The sequence below is a fragment of the Hyla sarda genome, chromosome 10 (assembly GCF_029499605.1).
Source record: "Hyla sarda isolate aHylSar1 chromosome 10, aHylSar1.hap1, whole genome shotgun sequence".
Classification (NCBI taxonomy): Eukaryota; Metazoa; Chordata; class Amphibia; order Anura; family Hylidae; genus Hyla; species Hyla sarda.
Window position 1 is genome coordinate 26,779,976 of NC_079198.1, and position 21,686 is coordinate 26,801,661.

Sequence of the window (21,686 nt, forward strand, 5' to 3'; positions counted from 1 at the left end):
TTGTAGAAGGATTCTAAACAGTAATAACTGGACCCATTGATTTATTAAAGGGGTACTCCGCCCCTAGACATCTTATCCCCTATCCAAAGGATAGGGGATAAGATTTTGCAATATAGCAAGCAGCACCCACCTGTAGCTGTTTCCGGAAGCGCTGGAGGATCTCAGACTAATTCCTCCCGACCACGGGGACGGAAGATTGTGACGTCACGACTCTGCCCCCGTGTGACGTCACGCCCCGCCCCCTCAATGCAAGCCAATGGATTCACTGGGGTTTCTGTCAACATTTCTGTATATCTACACAAAGCACCGTTCTTGCTATCAAAAGTGATGAAGACCCCATCAATAAAGGAGGCATCTAATGGTTATTAAAACAGGATCTTAGTAGTAGGATTCTCATTGGGTGGACATACCATATGCAACCTGTACAGCTGCACAGGGGGGACCTATTACCTTAAAAGTAAAAAAAAGTCATCACTTTCATGCCACCTGAAGTCATCATGGTGGTCCCCAGCAACTTCTCCTTGCCCCACCAGCCTTGATTGATAGATCTTTACCTTTGAGTATAGGCAGAAATCTGTGAATACAAGTCGGCAGAAGTTACCAGGACCAATGTCTTGCGGTTCAGGCAGCATGAAAATCTCTTAGAAAAAAACCCTGCGTTTCCTGCTGTATATTAGAACACATGTATGGAGCTAAGATTCACACTTTGACATCCAGATTTTCCTAGTGGGTTGGCACATCTATAAGGGATTTCATAGAGAGCCATGAATGAGGTGGTCAACAGGCACCACTCCGCTGTTATCAAGTAGTGATGAGCGGCAAAGGCCATATCAAAATTCGCTATATTTTGCGAATATATAGAGGAATATTTGTGTCATATTCGTGAATTTTGCATATTAGTTAACTTTTTTTCATGCAAAATTCGTAATGAAATTTGCAAAATGCGCATGCGCGATTATATCTTTCAACTAACTACTTTCCTATTGGTTGCTAGGGATGTTGCTAAACTCTGACAACTGTATTTGCATACTTCTCATTGGCCCACAAGCTAAAAGAAGGGAGGGATCAGTGTCCTCTGGAATTGCCAATATTTGCGAATTTTCGCATGTTCGCCTTCTTTGGACAACAAGCTGGAAGCAGGGAGCGATGATCACTCTTTATTTACAAGGAAAATATTTTGGAGAGGCTCCTATCTACCTGACCGCCTGGGACCCCAGCAACCCAAATAACACCTTTACCCACGGTGTCAGAAAATAGGTAAAATAGTAAAGCAATTGGGGCTCAGGGTTGTGAACATTGGAAGAAATGTTTTATTAGGTAAATATAGGATACAAATATGTTTGTGTTCTGTGATTCACAGGGCCCTTGTGGGTCAAAACACTAGATATTTATAATAAATAATATAATATTTAGTATAGCAAAAAATACTATATAATTAAAAATTCTATATAAAAATTGAAAAGGGATATAAAAAAGTGTCCACACATCTGTAGTAGGTTCAACCTGGATATAATATATGCAGTAAAGATATATAGTGATGTCTCTGTTGTAGTTTTTAGTTCCACATTTATAATCCAGGGGGGTATTCTCTCGCTAGGGCAGTGGTTCTTAACCTTGTCGGAGGTACTGAACCCCACCAGTTTCATATGCGCATTCACCAAACCCCTCTTAATTGGAAAAATAAAATAGGATTTTTTCAAATTTAAAACATAGGAGGTATATATTTAAGTATACTTAGGTGCACAAAATGAACAAAACCATTAAAGAAAAAACACCATTAAGACACATTAGGCGCAGGCAGTGTTTCCCCACACATTAGGCGCAGGCAGTGTTCCCCCACACATTAGATGCAGGCAGTGTTCCCCCACACATTAGGCGCAAGCAGTGTTCCCACACATTAGGCGCAGGCAGGGTTCCACCACCTTAGGCAGGCAGTGTTCCCCCACATTAGGCAGGCAGTGTTCCCCCACATTAGGCAGGCAGTGTTCCCCCACATTATGTAGGCAGTGTTCCCCCACATTAGGCAGGCAGTGTTCCCCCACATTAGGCAGGCAGTGTTCCCCCACATTATGTAGGCACCGTTCCCCCACAGACATACAGCCTCCAGCCATATACAGTGTATGGCTGGAAGCTGTATGCCTGTGTACTGCCCACTTCAGTGCTCTGACCACCGCTCCGGCTATAGCAGTAGGTCTCTGGACCGGTGGTCGGAGCACCGAAGATGACGTGTCGCTGGTCACTTACCAAGCTGGCCAGCGTGCGTCTTCCTCCTTCTATATCCTCCGGTCCTCGGTGCCTTAGTTTCTATGGGCGCACGCACGGGACATCATCTACCGGCGGCCCCTGCGTTTTAAACTTAACGCGGGGCTGCAGGGAGTTAATAGTGATGGGGGGGTATTGCCCCGTTGCTACAGGACGGCATAAACCGGCTCTGCTCGGGGCCCCAAGCAATTGCTTGGTTTGCCTGTCCTGTTGCGACGGGCCTGGAGTCGGGTGTGTCTTGACCTCGGCCGAACCCACGAGACTGACTCACCAAACCCCTGGGCTTCGATTGAACCCAGGTTAAGAACCACTGCGCTAGACTCTTTGTCCAATTAGGCAATATATATATAGGATACTGCGCTTGTAACAATATTAGCTGTGCAGTGATAGTATGTAAATCTTAGTATTTTGCAACTTTGTGCTATAGTAAGGCTGTTAGAGACTCGGCCGTCTCACAAATGAACAGCGGTGATTGCGGGCTTCGGTACTACAGACTGCAGAGCTTCTTATATATACATTGGTATGATTTATACCTTCTATGTGCATCCTGATAAAGAGCTCAGTTGAGCTAGAAACGCGTTGAAAGTGCTTTTTATACCAACTTTTTATGTCTTTCCTGACGGAATAAAGATAACTTTTTATTGGGAGAAGCGCCTGGCTTTGGTGAAAATTTCTTCCTTTTTAATTGTCTACTTTACAACTGCCTGCCGACCTCTTTGGATGATCGGGTTCTCCTGGGCTGCTGACCCACTATTGATGCGCTGGTGTAGATGTTATGCTCTGAGCATAATCAACTCTGATAGAGCACATATGTGTTGAATACTTTGCTTTTAATGTTTTTGATAATACACTAGGATCGCGCTCCTCTGTTCTTTTTGTCTCTTCAGCAGGTTGACTCCTGGCTCTCTATTTATTTACGCAATACGCATCATTGTGATGTGTAGTATGAAAAAAATAAACAAAAAAACGAATAACGAATATATTTCGCGATATTCTAAATATTCACAAAATCGTGAAGTGCCGATATATGCGGTAAAAATCCGCTATTTGAATATTCGCACTCAACACTATTATCAAGTTACCACTTGGGTCTTTCACAGGGGTCTTCTATTGTTCACCCCAAGATCTGTCTGTCTACATTACAGCATATCTTATACTTCTTAAATCTTTATACATATATCTTTACTTCTTATGTGAACAATTTCTATTCTAGCTATAAAGAGAAGCTGATTCATTGAGTGTGAGTGAAGAGCGGGGGTCAATGTAAAACCACCAATAAGCCGAAGAATCCTGACGGACAGGTTCTACGCAGGTGTGCATTTTATAACAGAGAGAATAGGGTGGAGAAGGAGGATTGTGTCTGTAGGTGTGGCATACAGTGTAAGGGAACACCATCCGCTCACAGTCTAGAAGTTAAACTTCCTTAGCTGCCAGTACTATCGGCAGCAGGGGAAGCACACAGAAAACCCTGCTCCAGAAACAGGCTGGTCACCGGCTGAACGAGCCACCTTGACGTCTGGAAGATGGCCACCACCGTCACTAAAGATCAGGTAGGTGCAGAGATGGACAGCTATGTGGTATGTACTATGTGTTTGCCTGTTGTTATGTAGACAGGTATGGTGTGGACTTGCTGATGGTGCACAGTGAATCCTGCTTACCGTTCCACCTATTGCAACTAGGGTTGCCAACGTGCCACCTTTCTTGCCAAAAAATACTGGCCATGCTAATTTGCATAATTAATTAAATATGCGTGACATCACAGGATACACATATGTGGGGGAAAATTTGTTCTATTCTGACCCCTATAACTTTTTTATTTCTCCTTATAGGGGGCTGTATGAGGGCTCATTTTTTGCACCCCAATCTGTCGTTTTTAACAGTACCATTTTTGTTTTGATGTGACTTTTTGAATGCTTTTTTTTTAAATTAAATTCGGGAGTTGCAGTTAGTTACTAACTACAACTCCCAGCATGCCCTGATACAGCCTGTGGCTCAGCAGCTGCCCCAAATGAAAACTACAACTCCTAGCATGTTGGATTATATAGTAGTATATAGTATAAGTCAATGTTTCCCAACCGGGGGTGTCTCCAGCTGTTGCAAAACTACAACTCCCAACATGCCCTGATACAGCCTATTGCTCAGCAGCTGCCCCAAACGAAAACTACAACTCCCAGCATGTTGGATTATATAATAGTATAGGTCAATGTTTCTCAACCGGGGGTGCCTCCAGCTGTTGCAAAACTACAACTCCATGCATGCCCTGATACAGCCTGTAGCTCAGCAGCTGCCCCAAATGAAAACTACAACTCCTAGCATGTTGGACTATATAGTAGTATATAGTATAGGTCAATGTTTCCCAACCGGGATGCCTCCAGCTGTTGCAAAACTGCAACTCCCAGCATGCCCGGACAGCCGTTGGCTGTCCGGGCATGCTGGGAGGTGCAGTTTTGCAACAGCTGGAGGCGCTCTGGTTGGGAACCACTGGTCTAGTATATGGTGCAACATTCCAGGAGTTGGAGAATTGGCTGGATAAATACTGGCCATTGCATTGCCGGTATTTTTATCATAAAAATACTGGCAGGGTGGCCGAATTACCGGCAGTGCTGGTAAAATGCCGGCTAGCAACGTTCTGGGAGTTGATATTGTAGTCTCTGGCCCTTTATCGAAGAACAGACCAGGGCGACTTGTCATATTTAATTTCTTTTTACTACTGTATTGTGCCAAGAAATACATTCTCACAGACTTAGATCATCAAAGGAAAAAATGCAGTAGAAGAATGTGTTTTAGGTTATTCTCAAATGAAACCTTATACTGAATGGATCAGCTAAGTTAAGTTTGTTTTAAAATTCTATTCTGTTTTATCTGCACATGGGAGAGCTATGTGATGGACAGAATGGTGGCCATTACAGGGGTTGTCGCTGAGGTTAAAGGGGTTATCCCCCATAAGGTGATTTTAGTGCGTATCTGGCGGACAGTAATGGACATGCTTAGGAAGCATCTGCGCTTGTCTTGGGGCTAAATGGCTATGTTGTGAGATTACCATAACACTGTGGCTAGCTTTTTGTCAACTGGTATCTCCTTTTTGAGTTTTCTTCTTTGCCTACAAATCCCATAATTCCATTTTTCTCCCTCCCACACATCAGCCACCCCACCCATTGAAAAATAAATGAGCAGCATCCATTCAAAAGACCTGTGGTTTTCAATCAGGGTGCCTACAGCTGTTGCATTAGTTGCAGATTGATCTCTCTCCCACCAAGTGATCGCTCCACCCATTGAAGCAGACAGGCTCCCTGTCATCAGCTGACTAGTGATGTCAGGTCTCGGCCGCATTGCAACCTGGGAAAAATCTGAGACAACAGTCATTTTGTATGCTGTTAAAAATAAATATTGGGGTGAAAATCACAGAAGAATTGTGAGAAAAGCGTCACACAGGTACAGACAATATATTATGTATTACACTAACTTTACAGCCCCTGTAGCATAGTCAAATAAAAAAAAAAATCCTGGAATACCCCTTTAACCCAAAATATAAAGGTCAAATCTGTTCAGGAAGGGCTCATGCATTAAACGCTGTTGCATGTACAGGATCTGTATGGCGGCATATAGGGTTTTTGTAAGTCCACACCACAAACATGCAGAGGTCCATGGGCTGTGAGACACCACATTCTCCCCTATTAAAGTGGTTATCCAGGAAAAAACTTTTCTTAATATATCAACTGGCTCCAGAAAGTTAACCAGATTTGTAAATTACTTCTATTCAAAAATCTTAATCCTTTCAGTACTTATGAGCTTCTGAAGTTAAGTTTGTTCTTTTTTGCCTAAGTCCTCTCTGATGACACCTGTCTCGGGAAACGCCCAGTTTAGAAGCAAATCCCCATAGCAAACCTCTTCTAAACTGGGCGTTTCCCGAGACAGGTGTCATCAGAGAGGACTTAGACAGAAAAGAACAAACTTAACTTCAGAAGGTCATAAGTACTGAAAGGATTAAGATTTTTTAATAGAAGTAATTTACAAATCTGGTTAACTTTCTGGAGCCAGTTGATATATAAAAAAAGGTTTTTTCCTGGATAACCCCTTTAACATTCCTCCTTAAAGGGGTACTCCAATGGGAAAAAAAAATGTCAATCAACTGGTTCCAGAAAGTTAAACAGATTTTTAAAATACTTCTATTAATAAATCTTAACCCTTCCAGTACTTATCAGCTGCTGTGTGCTCCACAGGAAGTTCTTCTCTTTTTGAATTTCCTTTCTGTCTGACCACTGTCACGATTCGGCTTCCAGGTAGTGGATCCTCTGTGTCAGCGAGGGATTGGCGTGGAACAGAAGGACTAGGCAGAGGCAAGGTCAGACGTAGCAGAAGGTCGGGGGCAGGCGGTAAGGTTCGTAGTCAAGATGGGTAGCAGAAGTTCAGGTACACAGGCTTTGGACACACTAAACGCTTTCACTGGCACAAGGCAACAAGATCCGGCAAGGGAGTGCATGGGAGGAGGCCAGACAAAGGCAGGGAGCAGATGGAAGCCAATTAAGCTAATTGGGCCAGGCACCAATCATTGGTGCACTGGCCCTATAAGTCTCAGAGAGCTGGCGCGCGCGCGCCCTAGAGAGCGGAGCCGCGCGCGCCAGCACATGACAGCAGGGGACCGGGACGGGTAAGTGACCTGGGATGCGACTCGCGAGCGGGCGCGTCCCGCTGTGCGAATCGCATCCCCAACGGCCATGACAGTGCAGCGCTCCCGGTCAGCGGGACCGACCGGGGCGCTGCAGGGAGAAAGACGCCGTGAGCGCTCCGGGGAGGAGCGGGGACCCGGAGCGCTAGGCGTAACAGTACCCCCCCCCTTAGGTCTCCCCTTCTCTTTGTCCGGTAACTGCCTCCCCTGGGATGAGGACAGCGGGAAAGAATGGAGGGTTTCCTCAATGGCAGGCAGTACAGCAGGAGTGGGGATGGGGAGGGAGGGCAGAGGGCGAGGCCTGGCACGGGGCAGTGTGACACCAGGACGGGGGCCATGGGGAGGCACAGAGGCTTGCCTGACGGGACTGGGAGGGGGGGAGAGGCACTTTCTGTGGCAGGCAGAGTCCCAGTTCCTGATCTCCCCGGTGGTCCAATCAATGGTGGGGGAATGAAGCCGGAGCCAAGGCAGACCGAGGAGGACCTCAGAGGTACAGTTGGGGAGAATGAAGAACTCAATCCTCTCAAGGTGGGGTCCAATAGACATGAGGAGGGGCTCTGTGCGGTAACGCACGGTGCAGTCCAATCTGGCTCCGTTGACCGCGGAAATGTAGAGCGGCTTGACGAGACGGGTCACCGGGATGCTGAATTTATTAACAAACGACTCCAAAATAAAATTTCCAGAGGCACCGGAGTCCAAGCAGGCCACGGCTGAGAGGGAGGAGTTGGCTGAAGAAGAAATCCGCACGGGTACCGTGAGACGTGGAGGAGCAGACTTGGAACCAAGAGACGCCACACCCACGTGAGCTGGGTGCGTGCGTGCGTTTCCCAGGCGTGGAGGACGGATAGGGCAATCCACCAAGAAATGCTCGGTACTGGCACAGTAAAGACAGAGATTTTCTTCTCTACGGCGATTCCTCTCTTCCTGGGTCAGGCGAGACCGATCCACTTGCATGGCCTCCTCGGCGGGAGGCCCAGGCGAAGACTGCAAAGGATGCTGTGGGAGAGGTGCCCAGAGATCTAAGTCTTTTTCCTGGCAGAGCTCTTGGTGTCGCTCAGAAAAACGCATGTCAATGCGGGTAGCCAAATGGATGAGTTCTTGGAGGTTGGCAGGAATCTCTCGTGCGGCCAGCACATCCTTGATGCGACTGGATAGGCCTTTTTTAAAGGTCGCGCAGAGAGCCTCATTATTCCAGGATAGTTCAGAAGCAAAAGTACGGAATTGTATGGCGTACTCGCCAACGGAAGAATTACCCTGGACCAGGTTCAACAGGGCAGTCTCGGCAGAAGAAGCTCGGGCTGGCTCCTCGAAGACACTCCGGAGTTCAGCGAAGAAGGCCTGGACTGTGGCTGTGGCAGGATCATTGCGGTCCCAGAGCGGTGTGGCCCAAGACAAGGCCTTTCCTGAAAGAAGGCTTACTACGAACGCCACCTTAGACCGTTCTGAAGGAAACAAGTCCGACAACATCTCCATATGCAGGGAACACTGAGACAAAAATCCACAGCAGAGTTTAGAGTCCCCATCAAATTTGTCCGGCAGGGACAAGCGGAGGTTAGGAGCGGCCACTCGCTGCGGAGGAGGTGCAGGAGCTGGCGGAGGAGATGGTTGCTGCTGTAGCAGAGGCAGAAGTTGCTGTAACATGGCGGTCAACTGCGACAGCTGCTGTCCTTGTTGGGCAATCTGCTGCGATTGCTGAGCGACCACCGTGGGAAGATCAGCGAGACTTGGCAGCGGCACCTCAGCGGGATCCATGGCCGGATCTACTGTCACGATTCGGCTTCCAGGTAGTGGATCCTCTGTGTCAGCGAGGGATTGGCATGGAACAGAAGGACTAGGCAGAGGCAAGGTCAGACGTAGCAGAAGGTCGGGGGCAGGCGGCAAGGTTCGTAGTCAAGATGGGTAGCAGAAGTTCAGGTACACAGGCTTTGGACACACTAAACGCTTTCACTGGCACAAGGCAACAAGATCCGGCAAGGGAGTGCATGGGAGGAGGCCAGACAAAGGCAGGGAGCAGATGGAAGCCAATTAAGCTAATTGGGCCAGGCACCAATCATTGGTGCACTGGCCCTATAAGTCTCAGAGAGCTGGCGCGCGCGCGCCCTAGAGAGCGGAGCCGCGCGCGCCAGCACATGACAGCAGGGGACCGGGACGGGTAAGTGACCTGGGATGCGACTCGCGAGCGGGCGCGTCCCGCTGTGCGAATCGCATCCCCAACGGCCATGACAGTGCAGCGCTCCCGGTCAGCGGGACCGACCGGGGCGCTGCAGGGAGAAAGACGCCGTGAGCGCTCCGGGGAGGAGCGGGGACCCGGAGCGCTAGGCGTAACAACCACAGTGCTCTCTGCTGACACCTCTGTCCATTTTAGGAACTGCCCAGAGCAGGAGAGGTTTGCTATGGGGATTTGCTCATTCTCTGGACAATTCCTAAAATGGACAGAGGTGTCAGCAGAGAGCACTGTGGTCAAACAGAAAGGAAATTAAAAAAGAAAAGAACTTCCTGAAGGACCCATTTTTTACCTTAATGACCAGGCTGTTTTTATTTTTATTTTATTTGACATGTATCTCTTTAAATAATAATAACTTCAGAACGCTTTTTCTTAGCGGAGCGATTCTGAGATTGTTTTTTTTCGTGACATATTGTACTTTATATAAGTGGTGCATTTTTGTTGGTACATGCAGCATTTTTTGTGAAAAACTTCAAAATCTTGCGAAAAACTGTAAAAACTGTACACTGTGCAGTAAAAGTGACGTTATATTTATTCTGTGGGTCAGTACGATTATGGCGATACCCATTTTATATCGCTTTCTATGTGCTTTTTCTTTTTCTGAGCAAAATTGTTTTTCTGCCATTCATTTTCCAGCAGCCGTAACTTTTTTTATTTTTTGTCCGACGCCATTGAGTAAGGGCTTATTTTTTGCGGGATGAGCTGTACTTTTTATTGGTATAATTTTTGTGATATGTTCTACCATTTTATCTTCTTTATTCCGCTATTCGTACAAAAATTTGCAAATTTTGCCCTTTTTTGTTGCTTTTTTTTTACGGCGTTCACCGTGCAGGCTAATTAACAGTATAGTTTTATAGTGCACGTCATTGCGGATGTGGCAATACCTATCATATATATGATTTGTGTTTTTGATCTTTTTTGGTGATAATACAGGGCTTTTATTGGGAAAGGGGCATTGAAAAAAAATTTTTTTTTACACTTCATACTTTTATTGAAGAACTTTTTATTATATTTTTTACACTTTTTACAGGTTATACTATGCTGCAATAGATTTGTACTGCAGCACAGTATGACCCGATCATCTGCACACTGTACAGCCTGTGCGATCCAACCTATGGCTGGATCTTACAGGCTTCCGTAGCGGGCAGACAGGAGGTCATGATCTGACCTCCTATTACCATAGCAAACAAGGGCGACCCGCAATCGCGGCTCCGGCAGCTGCGGCGGGACTCCGGCTGTGATTGACAGCCAGGTCCCGCCGCTGATCTCCTGCGCTGCAGTGTTAGAGATCACTAGGCTGTATGCATACGTCCCAGCGCGCGAACGTGTCGGGTGCTGGGGTGTATGCATACACCCCATACCGGGAAGGGGTTAAGGGTATGTTCACATGTGCATTTTTTTGCTGCAGATCTGCTGCCCATTGACTTCAATGGGTAGAAAATTCTTCTACAGCAAATCCGCTGCAGATCTGCAGGAAGCAATGTAGGCAGCATTTTAAAGTCATTTCAGCGATAAACTAGAAATCAATATGGCTAAAAACTCAGCCTACCCCATCAGCAAAAACAGGTAAGCACAAGGCATACACATGAAACATTATTCTCTATCTCTATGCGGGGCTGCTGCTCCAGTCTCGGAAACCTCTGTGTTTCTGGGACCGAAATATCATTCTTTCTGGTGGCAAAATTTCAGTGACAGAAATTCCGCAATGTTCACACTGCAGCGGAAACCCATTGATTGCAATGGGATCATGCTGTAGTGGAATTTCTAAGTGGAATTACACTAGAAAATTCTGTAGAGTGAACCCGGCCTGACAATTTATGAATGCAAGAAAAGGCAAAAATGTATGGTATTTGGCTGTTATTCCAATGCTGGGAATATGGGCGCATGGGAAACTGTAATTTTTCGCATTTTAGATCAAAACAAATGTGAAATTGCAGCCACAATCGCATCGTTGTTCACATATGCAAATCCCCATTTACAAATACATATCTGGGAAGGAGTGCAGTGTTGTTCATCCAAGGCTTCCTTGTGAATGAAAAAGATTCCAGAACGGAAAAAAGTTGAGGCCATTTGTTGCCTTAGCTCCTAGCACAGTGTTTCCCAACCAGTGTGCCTCCAGCTGTTGCAAAACTACAACTCCCAGCATGCGGGCATGCTGGGAGTTGTAGTTTTGCAACAGCTGAAGGCACATTGGTTGGGAAACACTACCCTAATACAGGATATTAGATAAACATACATCCAGCGTTATCTGTCCCTGCAGTGGAAGGTCAGTCTAAAAGTATATAATGTCTATAGCAGAGGATGCAGTCAGAAAGACTCATTGTCTTGGTAGCTTTGTAGTTCCTTTTTTTTTTTAAATGTTTTTTATTTCTACCCACTTACCTCATACAAAGTGGCCATTGAGAGTTGCGGTATTATTTTTGGCATCTAATGTAGCGCACATGTGTAGCACTTTAGTAATTGTTCCTTACAGGGTAAAGTCATCTTGTGTTTGTTTTGACTTTTCCTTTGATCATTTTTTATCACTACATCATTTAGGACATGCAGAATATTTATAATACCATTACTACTAGGCTTGTTGTGATGAAATAAAAGAGTACAAAATCCTGGCAGCAGAATATGTAATTAAAAAAACAAAACAAAGAAACAATACACATGACTCACCTGTTAAAGGGGTATTCCAGGCCAAAACTTTTTTATATATATCAACTGTCTCCGGAAAGTTAAACAGATTTGTAAATTACTTCTATTAAAAAATCTTAATCCTTCCAATAGTTATTAGCTTCTGAAGTTGAGTTGTTGTGTTCTGTCTAACTGCTCTCTGATGACTCACGTCCTGTGCAGTTCCTATGGGGATATTCTCCCATCATGCACAGCTCCCGGGACATCATCATTGAGCAGTTAGACAGAAAACTTCAGAAGCTAATAACTATTGGAAGGATTAAGATTTTTTAATAGAAGTAATTTACAAATCTGTTTAACTTTCCGGAGCCAGTTGATATATATATATATACATATATATATATATATATATATATATATATATATATATAAAGGTTTTGCCTGGAATACCCCTTTAAGTCACTCGCTGCTCCAGCGCTCAAAATGGTCTTTAGCCAGTCTTGGTTTATATGCCAGCCATGATGATGTCGCTATATCAGCTTTAATTCTGATTCCAGCCTTTCGCCTCTCTGGCCATGTGTCGTACTTACTGGTATGCCCACTAAGGTCAATGATTGGTCTGCCTGGCATATTATGTTGCTGGCATCTATGTAGACAAAGACTGGTGGGGAACCACATCCAGATCCTTGGCACTGAAGCAGCATACCTGTCATTTTAGCTGCCTTGTGTGTGTACATGAAGAGTAGCACTATTTCTGGCCATTATATTACTTGTATATGAAAATTTTCAGTTGATTTCTGCTCTGCAGCCTTCTTCTCTAATTTCCAGTTCTCCCATAGCTGGTGGGTGGAGCTCCCTCCTTCCCACACCATACACTTGTATTGCTTGTCTTACAGATACAGGAAAAAGCTTAGATGATTTTCAGAGAAGACGATTTGAGAAAGAAGCTTTTTTTGTTTAAATATGATGTATTATAAATGTTTCTAATATCCACTTGTACTACTGATCAATGCAAAGTTTTTTTAAATGTCACAGTGCCTGTTTAACTGGTGAGTGTTCTGCTTTTGTTTTGTGGCATATTCTGCTGACAGTAGAGCTTTCCCTGAAGGTACAATATTAATTGGTACCAGGACGACCATTGTATGTTGTAACCATTGTATGTTGAGACCATAACTCTATGGAAACCTGGGAATTGGTTCTGAAACCCCAGAATGTCATCCAAAAATAACTAAAAGTGAGGATTAAAGAAAAATAAGTAGTTTTATCTTTACCTAATAAAGATAAAGCAAGTCCTTGCATATAAAAGTAATAAAGATCTGCTGGGGCTGTAATCACTGTCTATGTAGAGGACAGGAGCTTCTTCAGGGTCCTGTACAGTACACAGTGTCCCAAAAAAGTAAAATGGAGCCGCCCTCACCTGGTGTCCAAATGAGCAGCTAACCCTGGCACAGGTAAAGAGTACCGTATTTTTCGCCCTATAGGACGCACCGGCATATAAGACGCACCCAATTTTAAAGGTGCAAAATCTAGAAAAAAAGATTCTGAACCCAACAGTGATCTTCAACCTGCGGATCTCCAGATGTTGCAAAACTACAACTCACAGCATGCCCGGACAGCCGTTGGCTGTCCGGGCATGCTGGGAGTTGTAGTTTTGCAACATCTGGAGGTCTGCAGGTTGAAGACCACTGGTATAGGAGGTAATACTCACGTGTCCCCGCCGCTCCGGACCCGTCACCGCTCGTCACCGCTGCCCTGGATGTCGCTCCATCGCTGTCGCCGCGTCGCCGTGGTGTCCCCGACGCTCTGGACGTCTTCTTCCCCAGGATCCACGCTCTCCGTTGCCGTCATCACATTGTTATGCACGCCGCTCCTATTGTATGACGGGACGGCGTGCGCGACGACGTGATGACGTCGACGGAGAGCGCCGGCCATGCAGGGGATCCCGGCACGGAGCAGACACCGAGGAGGCAGGTAAGGTCCCTCCCGGTGTCCTGTAAGCTGTTCGGGACCCTGCGATTTCAGCACGGTGGTCCTGAACAGCCCGACTGAGCAGCCGGGTTAGTGTCACTTTCGCTTCAGACGCGGTGGTCAGCTTTGATCGCCACGTCTGGAGGGTTAATACAGGGCATCACCGCGATCGGTGATATGCTGTATTAGTCGCGGGTCCCGGCCGTTGATGGCCGCAGGGACCGCCGCGATAGGTGTGCATTCGCCGTATAAGACGCACCAACTTTTCCCCCCCAAGAAAAAGTGCATATTATACGGCGAAAAATACGGTAATATATAACATGTAATACCGCCCTGTACTGTAGGGAGGCGCTACCAGACAGAAATTTAAAGCATACGCTTCAGTAATACTGTTGTTTTTCCAGTGACTGCTCAGTTCTTTAAGCCATTGACATGTTTCACAAATCAGGACTGACCATATCATTGTATGTTGATTCTGGGATAAAGTCATAATGGTCCAGAAAAGACCATTGTATGTTAAAAATGTCCATTGTAAGTTGAGGGACCATTGAATTTCTATTGACTCTTGGAACATCCCTTTCATTAGCAAATTAGCCTGAGACTGCACATAGTGTAGTGTTTTGAACAGTGTTTTCAAAAAACACATAACCAAAAGTGATCTTATTATGCATTGGCATAGTATTGCTATGTGGTGTTTGGTTGTGCAGCTTGTACAGGTGAAACACTTGGTTTCTGTGTATCTCACATATATAAGCTGCACACAGTGAATGAATTGAGGAGTCTGGTCTAGTGTCCAAATAAATTTAGCGGTTTGATCTGGGGTTTAATTAATTTTGGGTTTGGCCTGGGGTCTTATGATTTTAGGGGTCTGGTCTAGGGTTTGATGTCTTCCATGCTCATCTAACAGGCCTGTGGATGTTTTCTTTTATTTTTTTTTTTTACTTGCAAACATATCCTTACCCAAACTTAACTAAAGCTTGTGTCTGATCAGGGGAGGTGGAATAAGATACTGCAGAGTACTTAGGCCCAGTCTTGGGAACAGCCACCATACCCATCCTATCCTCTTCATTCTGGAAAAGTAAATAAAATGGTGGCAGTCAGCCTTCCAACAGCATTTTCCTAAAAATACAGTGAAACATTATGGCCCAGATTTATCAAAGAATGTCTACGGTAGAGCTATTTCCCCCCATTTATTTGGGTGGTGGGTTTGACTAGCGTCCATCTTATTTATCAAGAAGAGCAGCAGGATGATGAATTTTGCGCAGCTCTATGTAGTGGGAAAAGCTCTATCACATACACTTTATCTAGATGTTTTACTTACTTTCCCAGGGCTGCCGTGACATTTTACTTGCATTTTAGATGCTACAATCAAATTTGATTGCAGTGTCTAAGGGGTTAAAGCTGGGCATCACCGTGATCGGTGATGTCTGGCATTAGAGATGGGTCCTGGTGGCAGATAGCTGCCAGGACCACCCAGCTATGACCCGTGATCAGCTCCTGAGCGACTGTCAAAGAAGGAGAGTGGGACACTGTCGTCCACAAGAGGTTAAAGGTTGAATTGCAGAAGGTAGAAGTGATTCTCACGTCTACTGGTAGGGGGTGTGGATTGGGCCTAAAAATGTACCTTTGTGTACAAAATAGTGACTTTTGACAAAAGACGCAAATGATAAATACGTGACCACTGCATGGTCAAAAAGAAAAAGTTCTACGGGTAGGCAAAAAGAGTGAAACTGTTTATATCAAAAGATGCATAAAAGTCGCTAAATATGCTGCTTGCGCCTGAACTGCGCCAAAACGTAAACAAAAAAAAATTTCTAAAAGCAATAATAAATCTCCCTCTATGGTTTTTAACTTGTTTTTAGCTTTTAAGATATATAGCTTGGCTCCAGTCCCATGGTAATATTTCAACCCCCTGCATAGCTGCCATACTGTGCATAGTCTTCATTCTCTTCTTGTACATGAAGCCTTTAATTTATCGTAATGGTTACCCGGCCTTCATGTATGTTTAGTTAGTGGCTCCATTCAATAGCATACACCTGCCTCAACAATGGTCTATGAAATAATCATAGTCCCTTTATCTGAATGTAGCACGTGGGGCATTATGTCATTGTAGAAAGAATACCTTCCATTAGTCAACAAAAAAGTGTGTGTGGCATAGATTAGCCTGTTATGTACAACAAGGGTTAACTTAAAGATATAGCTTTTACTAAAATATAAATGGCCTAAGACTGGAAATCAAAGGAGTTGTCTTCTCTTGACCTCCTTAGATGATGGCCACTTATGGTTACCATCAGGACTTTATACTCCATTCATTGTCTATGGGAGCTGTCAGCAGACAATGAATGGAACTGTGGTGAACATGTGTGACCACCGCTCCACTCCAGTGAAAGACTTGGGACCCTGTTCTCAAGTACTGGTCCCAGCAGTCGGATTTCCCCCACAATCATACACTCATCACCTGTCCTGTAGATAGGGAATATGTCTGGTGGAACAGCCCCTTTTTTTAATCTCCTGATGACAATGAATATAGAATAAATGCAAAAAGTACTTTTATATTAAATGTAATGCTAACACACCCTATATCTGTTCAGGAGCGCTAGACATTGTCCTATCATGAATGTGTTTTAGTTTGTCATTTGTTTTGCATCATGACCTCATCTGTATCCATGGAAGATTACGAAATCTACCATCAAGAGCAGCCTCCATATTCATATCAGTGTAATGTACAACAATCCTTGTTATTATTGGATTAATTTATTCTGATTATTTTATTGTATTTACCATTTTCAATTATCTTAAGACATTCTGTAAATTAGTGGCTGGTGACTGTGTTGGGTTGACCCTGATCTCTTGAGCTGATACATGCACAGAAGTCATGTTGGTGATGTCAAATGAGGTTTCTCAATAGTACAAGAAGCATGTCTCTCATGTGGAAGCTTTTACAACCTTATATTTCTTCACTGGGTTAAGTGAGGGGCAGCAGAAGGATTAAAGGAAAATGATCATTGTGCGGGTGAACAAGAGACCAATGTGGGGTCTCTGATTAACATACGTACCTGCAGTCCGACGCCCGGTCCCTCTGAAGATCAGCTTCTTTCTTTGGCAAATTGCACACTGGAGGTGGGCCCGCCAGGTGAATGTGAGTATTCATGGACGCTGGTCACTTGAGCACTCGCTGAAGCGCTCTCGTGACCAGCGCCACATGAATATTGCCTGCCTCCAGTGGGCAATTCGTCGAAGAAAGAAATTGACCTTCAGAAGGACTGGGCACCGGACTGTCTCCTGTTCACCCGCACTATAACCCAGTGTATTTGGTTTAGTGTGGGTGAAAGAGATGACAATTTCTTTAAAAAGGCTTTTCTACTATACCTTGATATTTTATTAAAATCCAACAGAAGAAGAAGCGGCACTCCGAAGTAACAAGAAATAGCGTGGTTCTATTCACCCATCAAGTTACAGTGCTACGTTTCGGTCTTCACAGTGAGACCTTTCTTAAAGCGTACCCGTCATATTTTTTAATATATCACTCAGTACCTAATCCTGACCATGAGCATAAATGTATTTTGTTATTACACTTTTAATTTAACTCACTCAAATGGAGGGGTGTGGCCTGACTGTGCAGGTCTCCGCCCCCTCCCTCAGTATGCTGTCTGCTCACATCTCCCCTATTATTAGCAAAACTACAACTCCCAGCTTGTCCTCACTGACAGAAGCGGGACACAAGCTGACAGTGGGAGGATTTTTCCTCCAGCTCTGAGCCCTGCGCTCTCAGCTGTCAATCAAGGAAGTGTGTCCATGACATAGGTGATGACGCATGGACACAGCAGGACTAGTATGTGTCCAAGCAGGCAGGGGGGGGGCAGTTGTTTGACTGGCTTTTCAGTATGAAATACTGAAAGATTTCTAATGAAAGCAATTGCAAAACCTATTGGTTGTACATGCTTTACAACATATCAAAAGTTTTTGTATCTGACAGTGCCCATTTAAGGGCTTGAGAAAGGTCTCATTGTAAATACCAAAACGTAGCACTGTAACTTGATGGTTGAATAAAATCACACTATTTCTTGTTACTTCGGAGTGTTGCTTCTTCTTCTTTTGGATTTGAAGTTTATGGGACCCACCTGGACCAGGAGTCCTGTACACAGTGCCGGTTCTTTCCCAGATTCTCTACACTTGATATTTTCTTAGATTACCTTCAAATTTTTGGTCTTGGCTACACATTATAGGGTAAAGTCAAGGTAAGGGTATTAGCCAAAGGCTGTCCTGGCATGCTGTGAGTTGTAGTTTTACTGGAGGCACCTTGGTTGGGAAACACTGGTCTAGAAGTACTGGTCTATTTGTTCTGCTGCCAGAGACCAGGATGACCCCCCCCCTATTGCACACTTGGTTTGGATGCATAATATTCCATGCAGCATCACCGACCAAATAATGTATTTTTCGCCGTATAAGACGCACTTTTTCTTCCCCAAAACTGGGGGGAAAAAGTCGGTGCGTCTTATACGGCGAATACACCCCTATCGCTGTGGTCCCTGCGGCCATCAACGGCCGGGACCCCCGGCTAATACAGGACATCACCAATCGCGGTGATGCTCTGTATTAACCCTTCAGACGCGGCGATCAAAGCTGACCACCGCGTCTGAAGGGAAAGTGACACTAACCACTAACCCGGCTGTTCAGTTGGGCTGTTCGGGACCGCCGCGATTTTACCGCGATTTCACACCCCAACAGCCCGACTGAATAGCTGGGTTAGTGCTTACAGGACACCGGGAGGGACCTTACCTGCCTCCTCGGTGTCTTCTCCGTTCAGGGATCCCCTGTATGGCCGGCGCTCTCCTTCCTCGTCATCACGTCGTCGCGTACGTGCGTCGGCGTGCGTAACGACGTGAATGCGGCGACGGAGAACGAGGATACCCGGCTGGCAGCAGAGACATTCCGGAGCGACGGGGACACGGCGACAGCGATGGAGCGACATCCAGGGCAGCGGTGACGGGTCCGGAGCGGCGGGGACACGTGAGTATTACCTCCTATGCAGTGGTCTTCAATCTGCGGACCTCCAGATGTTGCAAAACTGCAACTCCCAGCATGCCCGGACAGCCAACGGCTGTCCGGGCATGCTGGGAGTTGTAGTTTTGCAACATCTGGAGGTCCGCAGGTTGAAGACCACTATTGGGTTCAAAATCAAAATTTTTTTAGATTTTGCACCTATAAATTGGGTGCGTCTTATACGCCGGTGCGTCCTATAGGGCGAAAAATACGGTAACCCATTAATATCTGTTGAGAATTCAATTTACTCCATTATTCTGTTGCAGTTGTCGATACAGTTTCTTGAACTAAAGTCATTCAAATGAAGCGGGAAATAGAACAGAAGGGATTGACTTCCTATTGGAAGTCAGCAAGTCTGAAAATCCTATATCAAAAAATTCACCAAAAACTGTGTCTTCAGCTTTATACTCTTTATTCTCTGGGTGACTTCAGGCAAATTTGTTACCAACTTAAATATCTAGGATGCACACAGTAAATGTTACGCCCTGATATCTACAGAATAGCCCGGGACATATATACCTCAGAGCAGTTTTAGTTTCATATATTTATGAAATTGGCTTAGAGCTTAGAGATAATAAACATTTGTGATCTTCGTGTCACAGAAATATGTGAGGCATGCAATATCTTGTTTGGAAACATGGTTTATTCTTGTCTATGTTTTCTGAAATAAGAGTAAAATCTAGTGCAGAAAATTAACACAGTTGGAAGGAAAAAGTTCATGGGGGAAGTGGGGGGGGGGGGGGGGGGGTGGTGGTGGCTGGAGGGTGCTCAGCAGATTGAACCAGATTTTAAGGACAACCCGTTTAATGCCCATTGAGTTCAGGTGACCGAAGAGTTGTCTAGTAGCTAACCATACTTTAAAGGGGTACTCCGGTGGAAAACTTTTTATTTATTTATTTATTTTCTAAATCAACTGGGGCCAGAAAGTTAAATAGTTTTGTAAATTACTTCTATTAAAAATTCTTAATCCTTCCACTACTTTTTAGCGGCTGTATACTACAGAGTCACAGTGCTCTCTGCTGACACCTCTGTCCATTTTAGGAACTGTCAAGAGCAGCATATGTTTTCTATGGGGATTTTCTCCTGCTCTGGACAGTCCCTGACATGGACAGACGTGTCAGCAGCAGAGAGCACTGTGGTCAGTGTTACGCCGAGCGCTCCGGGTCCCCGCTCCTCCCCGGAGCGCTCGCAGCGTTCTCTCATTCACAGCGCCCCGGTCAGACCTGCCGACCGGGTGCGCTGCGATATTGCTCCTAGCCGGGATGCGATTCGCGATGCGGGACGCGCCCGCTCGCGATGCGCATCTCGGTTCCCGTACCTGACCCGTTCCCCGTCTGTGCTGTCCCGGCGCGCACGGCCCCGCTCCTTAGGGCGCGCGCGCGCCGGGTCTCTGCGATTTAAAGGGCCACTGCGCCACTGATTGGCGCAGCAGGTCTAATCAGTACATTCACCTGTGCACTCCCTACTTATACCTCACTTCCCCTGCACTCCCTCGCCGGATCTTGTTGCCATTGTGCCAGTGAAAGCGTTTCCTTGTGTGTTCCTAGCCTGTGTTCCAGACCTCCTGCGGTTGCCCCTGACTACGATCCTTGCTGCCTGCCCTGACCTTCTGCTACGTCCGACCTTGCTCTTGTCTACTCCCTTGTACCGCGCTTATCTCAGCAGTCAGAGAGGTTGAGCCGTTGCTGGTGGATACGACCTGGTTGCTACCGCCGCTGCAAGACCATCCCGCTTTGCGGCGGGCTCTGGTGAATACCAGTAGCAACTTAGAACCGGTCCACCGACACGGTCCACGCCAATCCCTCTCTGGCATAGAGGATCCACCACCAGCCAGCCGAATCGTGACAGTCAGACAGAAAAGAAATCCCAAAAGAAAATAATTTCCTCTGTAGTATACAGCCACTAATAAGTACTGGAAGGATTAAGAATTTTTTTTAATAGAAGTAATTTACAAATCTGTTTAACTTTCTGGCATCAGTTGATTTAAAAAAAAAAAAAAAGTTTTCCATAGTACCCCTTTAATTAAAAACCATTGTACAAAACTTTCACAACCTGTTCTCATCTGCTCGTCCAGGTAATACTTGGAGTCTCCTCTATTGATCCAGGCCTTGAGGAGTTTTATTACTGTGATAAGGAGTGACAATCAATATGACATAGGGCGTTCCTTACTGATAGATAACCAAGTCTTCACTGAGCTTTGGATGGAATAAACTTATTCAGATAGATCCTCCTATTGATTATATGCAGTATTTTGTTGCCTGTTAAATGGGCTATCTTACTAAGACAGCGCCTTTCTATAGGGATATCCTCACGAGGCCCTGTCTGCTCATAACCCCTATACCCATATATTAATATTACAGTTTATACTTACTAGATTTAGGAGAATGATTATTGATCCAGGGATTTATTCTGATGCCAGATTTGTAGTCAACTCATTTTTTTTCCTGCTAAAATGAGCAAAATTGGCTTCTACCTAACAACAGGTTTTCTCCCCTTTTTCTGGATAAACAAACATGGCCACTTGTGTTTTCTTATTACAAAGGCTATTTAATAATATCAAAGACATATACATATATGCCCAAAAATAACTTGGTAAATACATTGTATTGCTTATGTTGAACGAATCATAAGTTAAAGGCTGTTCCTGTTCATGAGAATCAGACAACATGACTAGGGGATATTATAGCTGCAGGTACCTTTTTAACCAACCACCTCCACCATCCCTTATTTCCCCCAAAAACCGTCTTTCTTTAAAGGGTAGCTCCCACCATCCTATTTTTTTTTCTTTTCTGTCCCTGCCTATTGCCAATCTATCCCTAACCCCCTCCCTGCTTTTAATTTTTATTTTTACTATATTAAAAATGCCTTTTGTCTGCCTGGCAGTGTGCTCACTACCAGGCA

The 21,686-nt window shown here is 45.2% G+C and overlaps 1 protein-coding gene across 4 annotated transcripts in view; it reads left to right on the top strand.

Annotated features, from left to right (window-relative positions):
- TRPM4 (transient receptor potential cation channel subfamily M member 4) overlaps positions 1-21,686 on the top strand; it is a 215,750-nt gene that overhangs the window by 121,443 nt on the left and 72,621 nt on the right. The window contains exon 1 of one of the 4 annotated variants that reach the window (XM_056541828.1): positions 3,678-3,812. The exons of the other annotated variants lie outside the window; for them this stretch is intronic. Within the exon in view, the coding sequence (XP_056397803.1) occupies positions 3,786-3,812 (27 nt within the window). The 5' untranslated portion in view covers positions 3,678-3,785. Of the gene's footprint in view, positions 1-3,677; positions 3,813-21,686 lie in introns of those variants that run through there. 4 annotated transcript variants of the gene reach the window in all.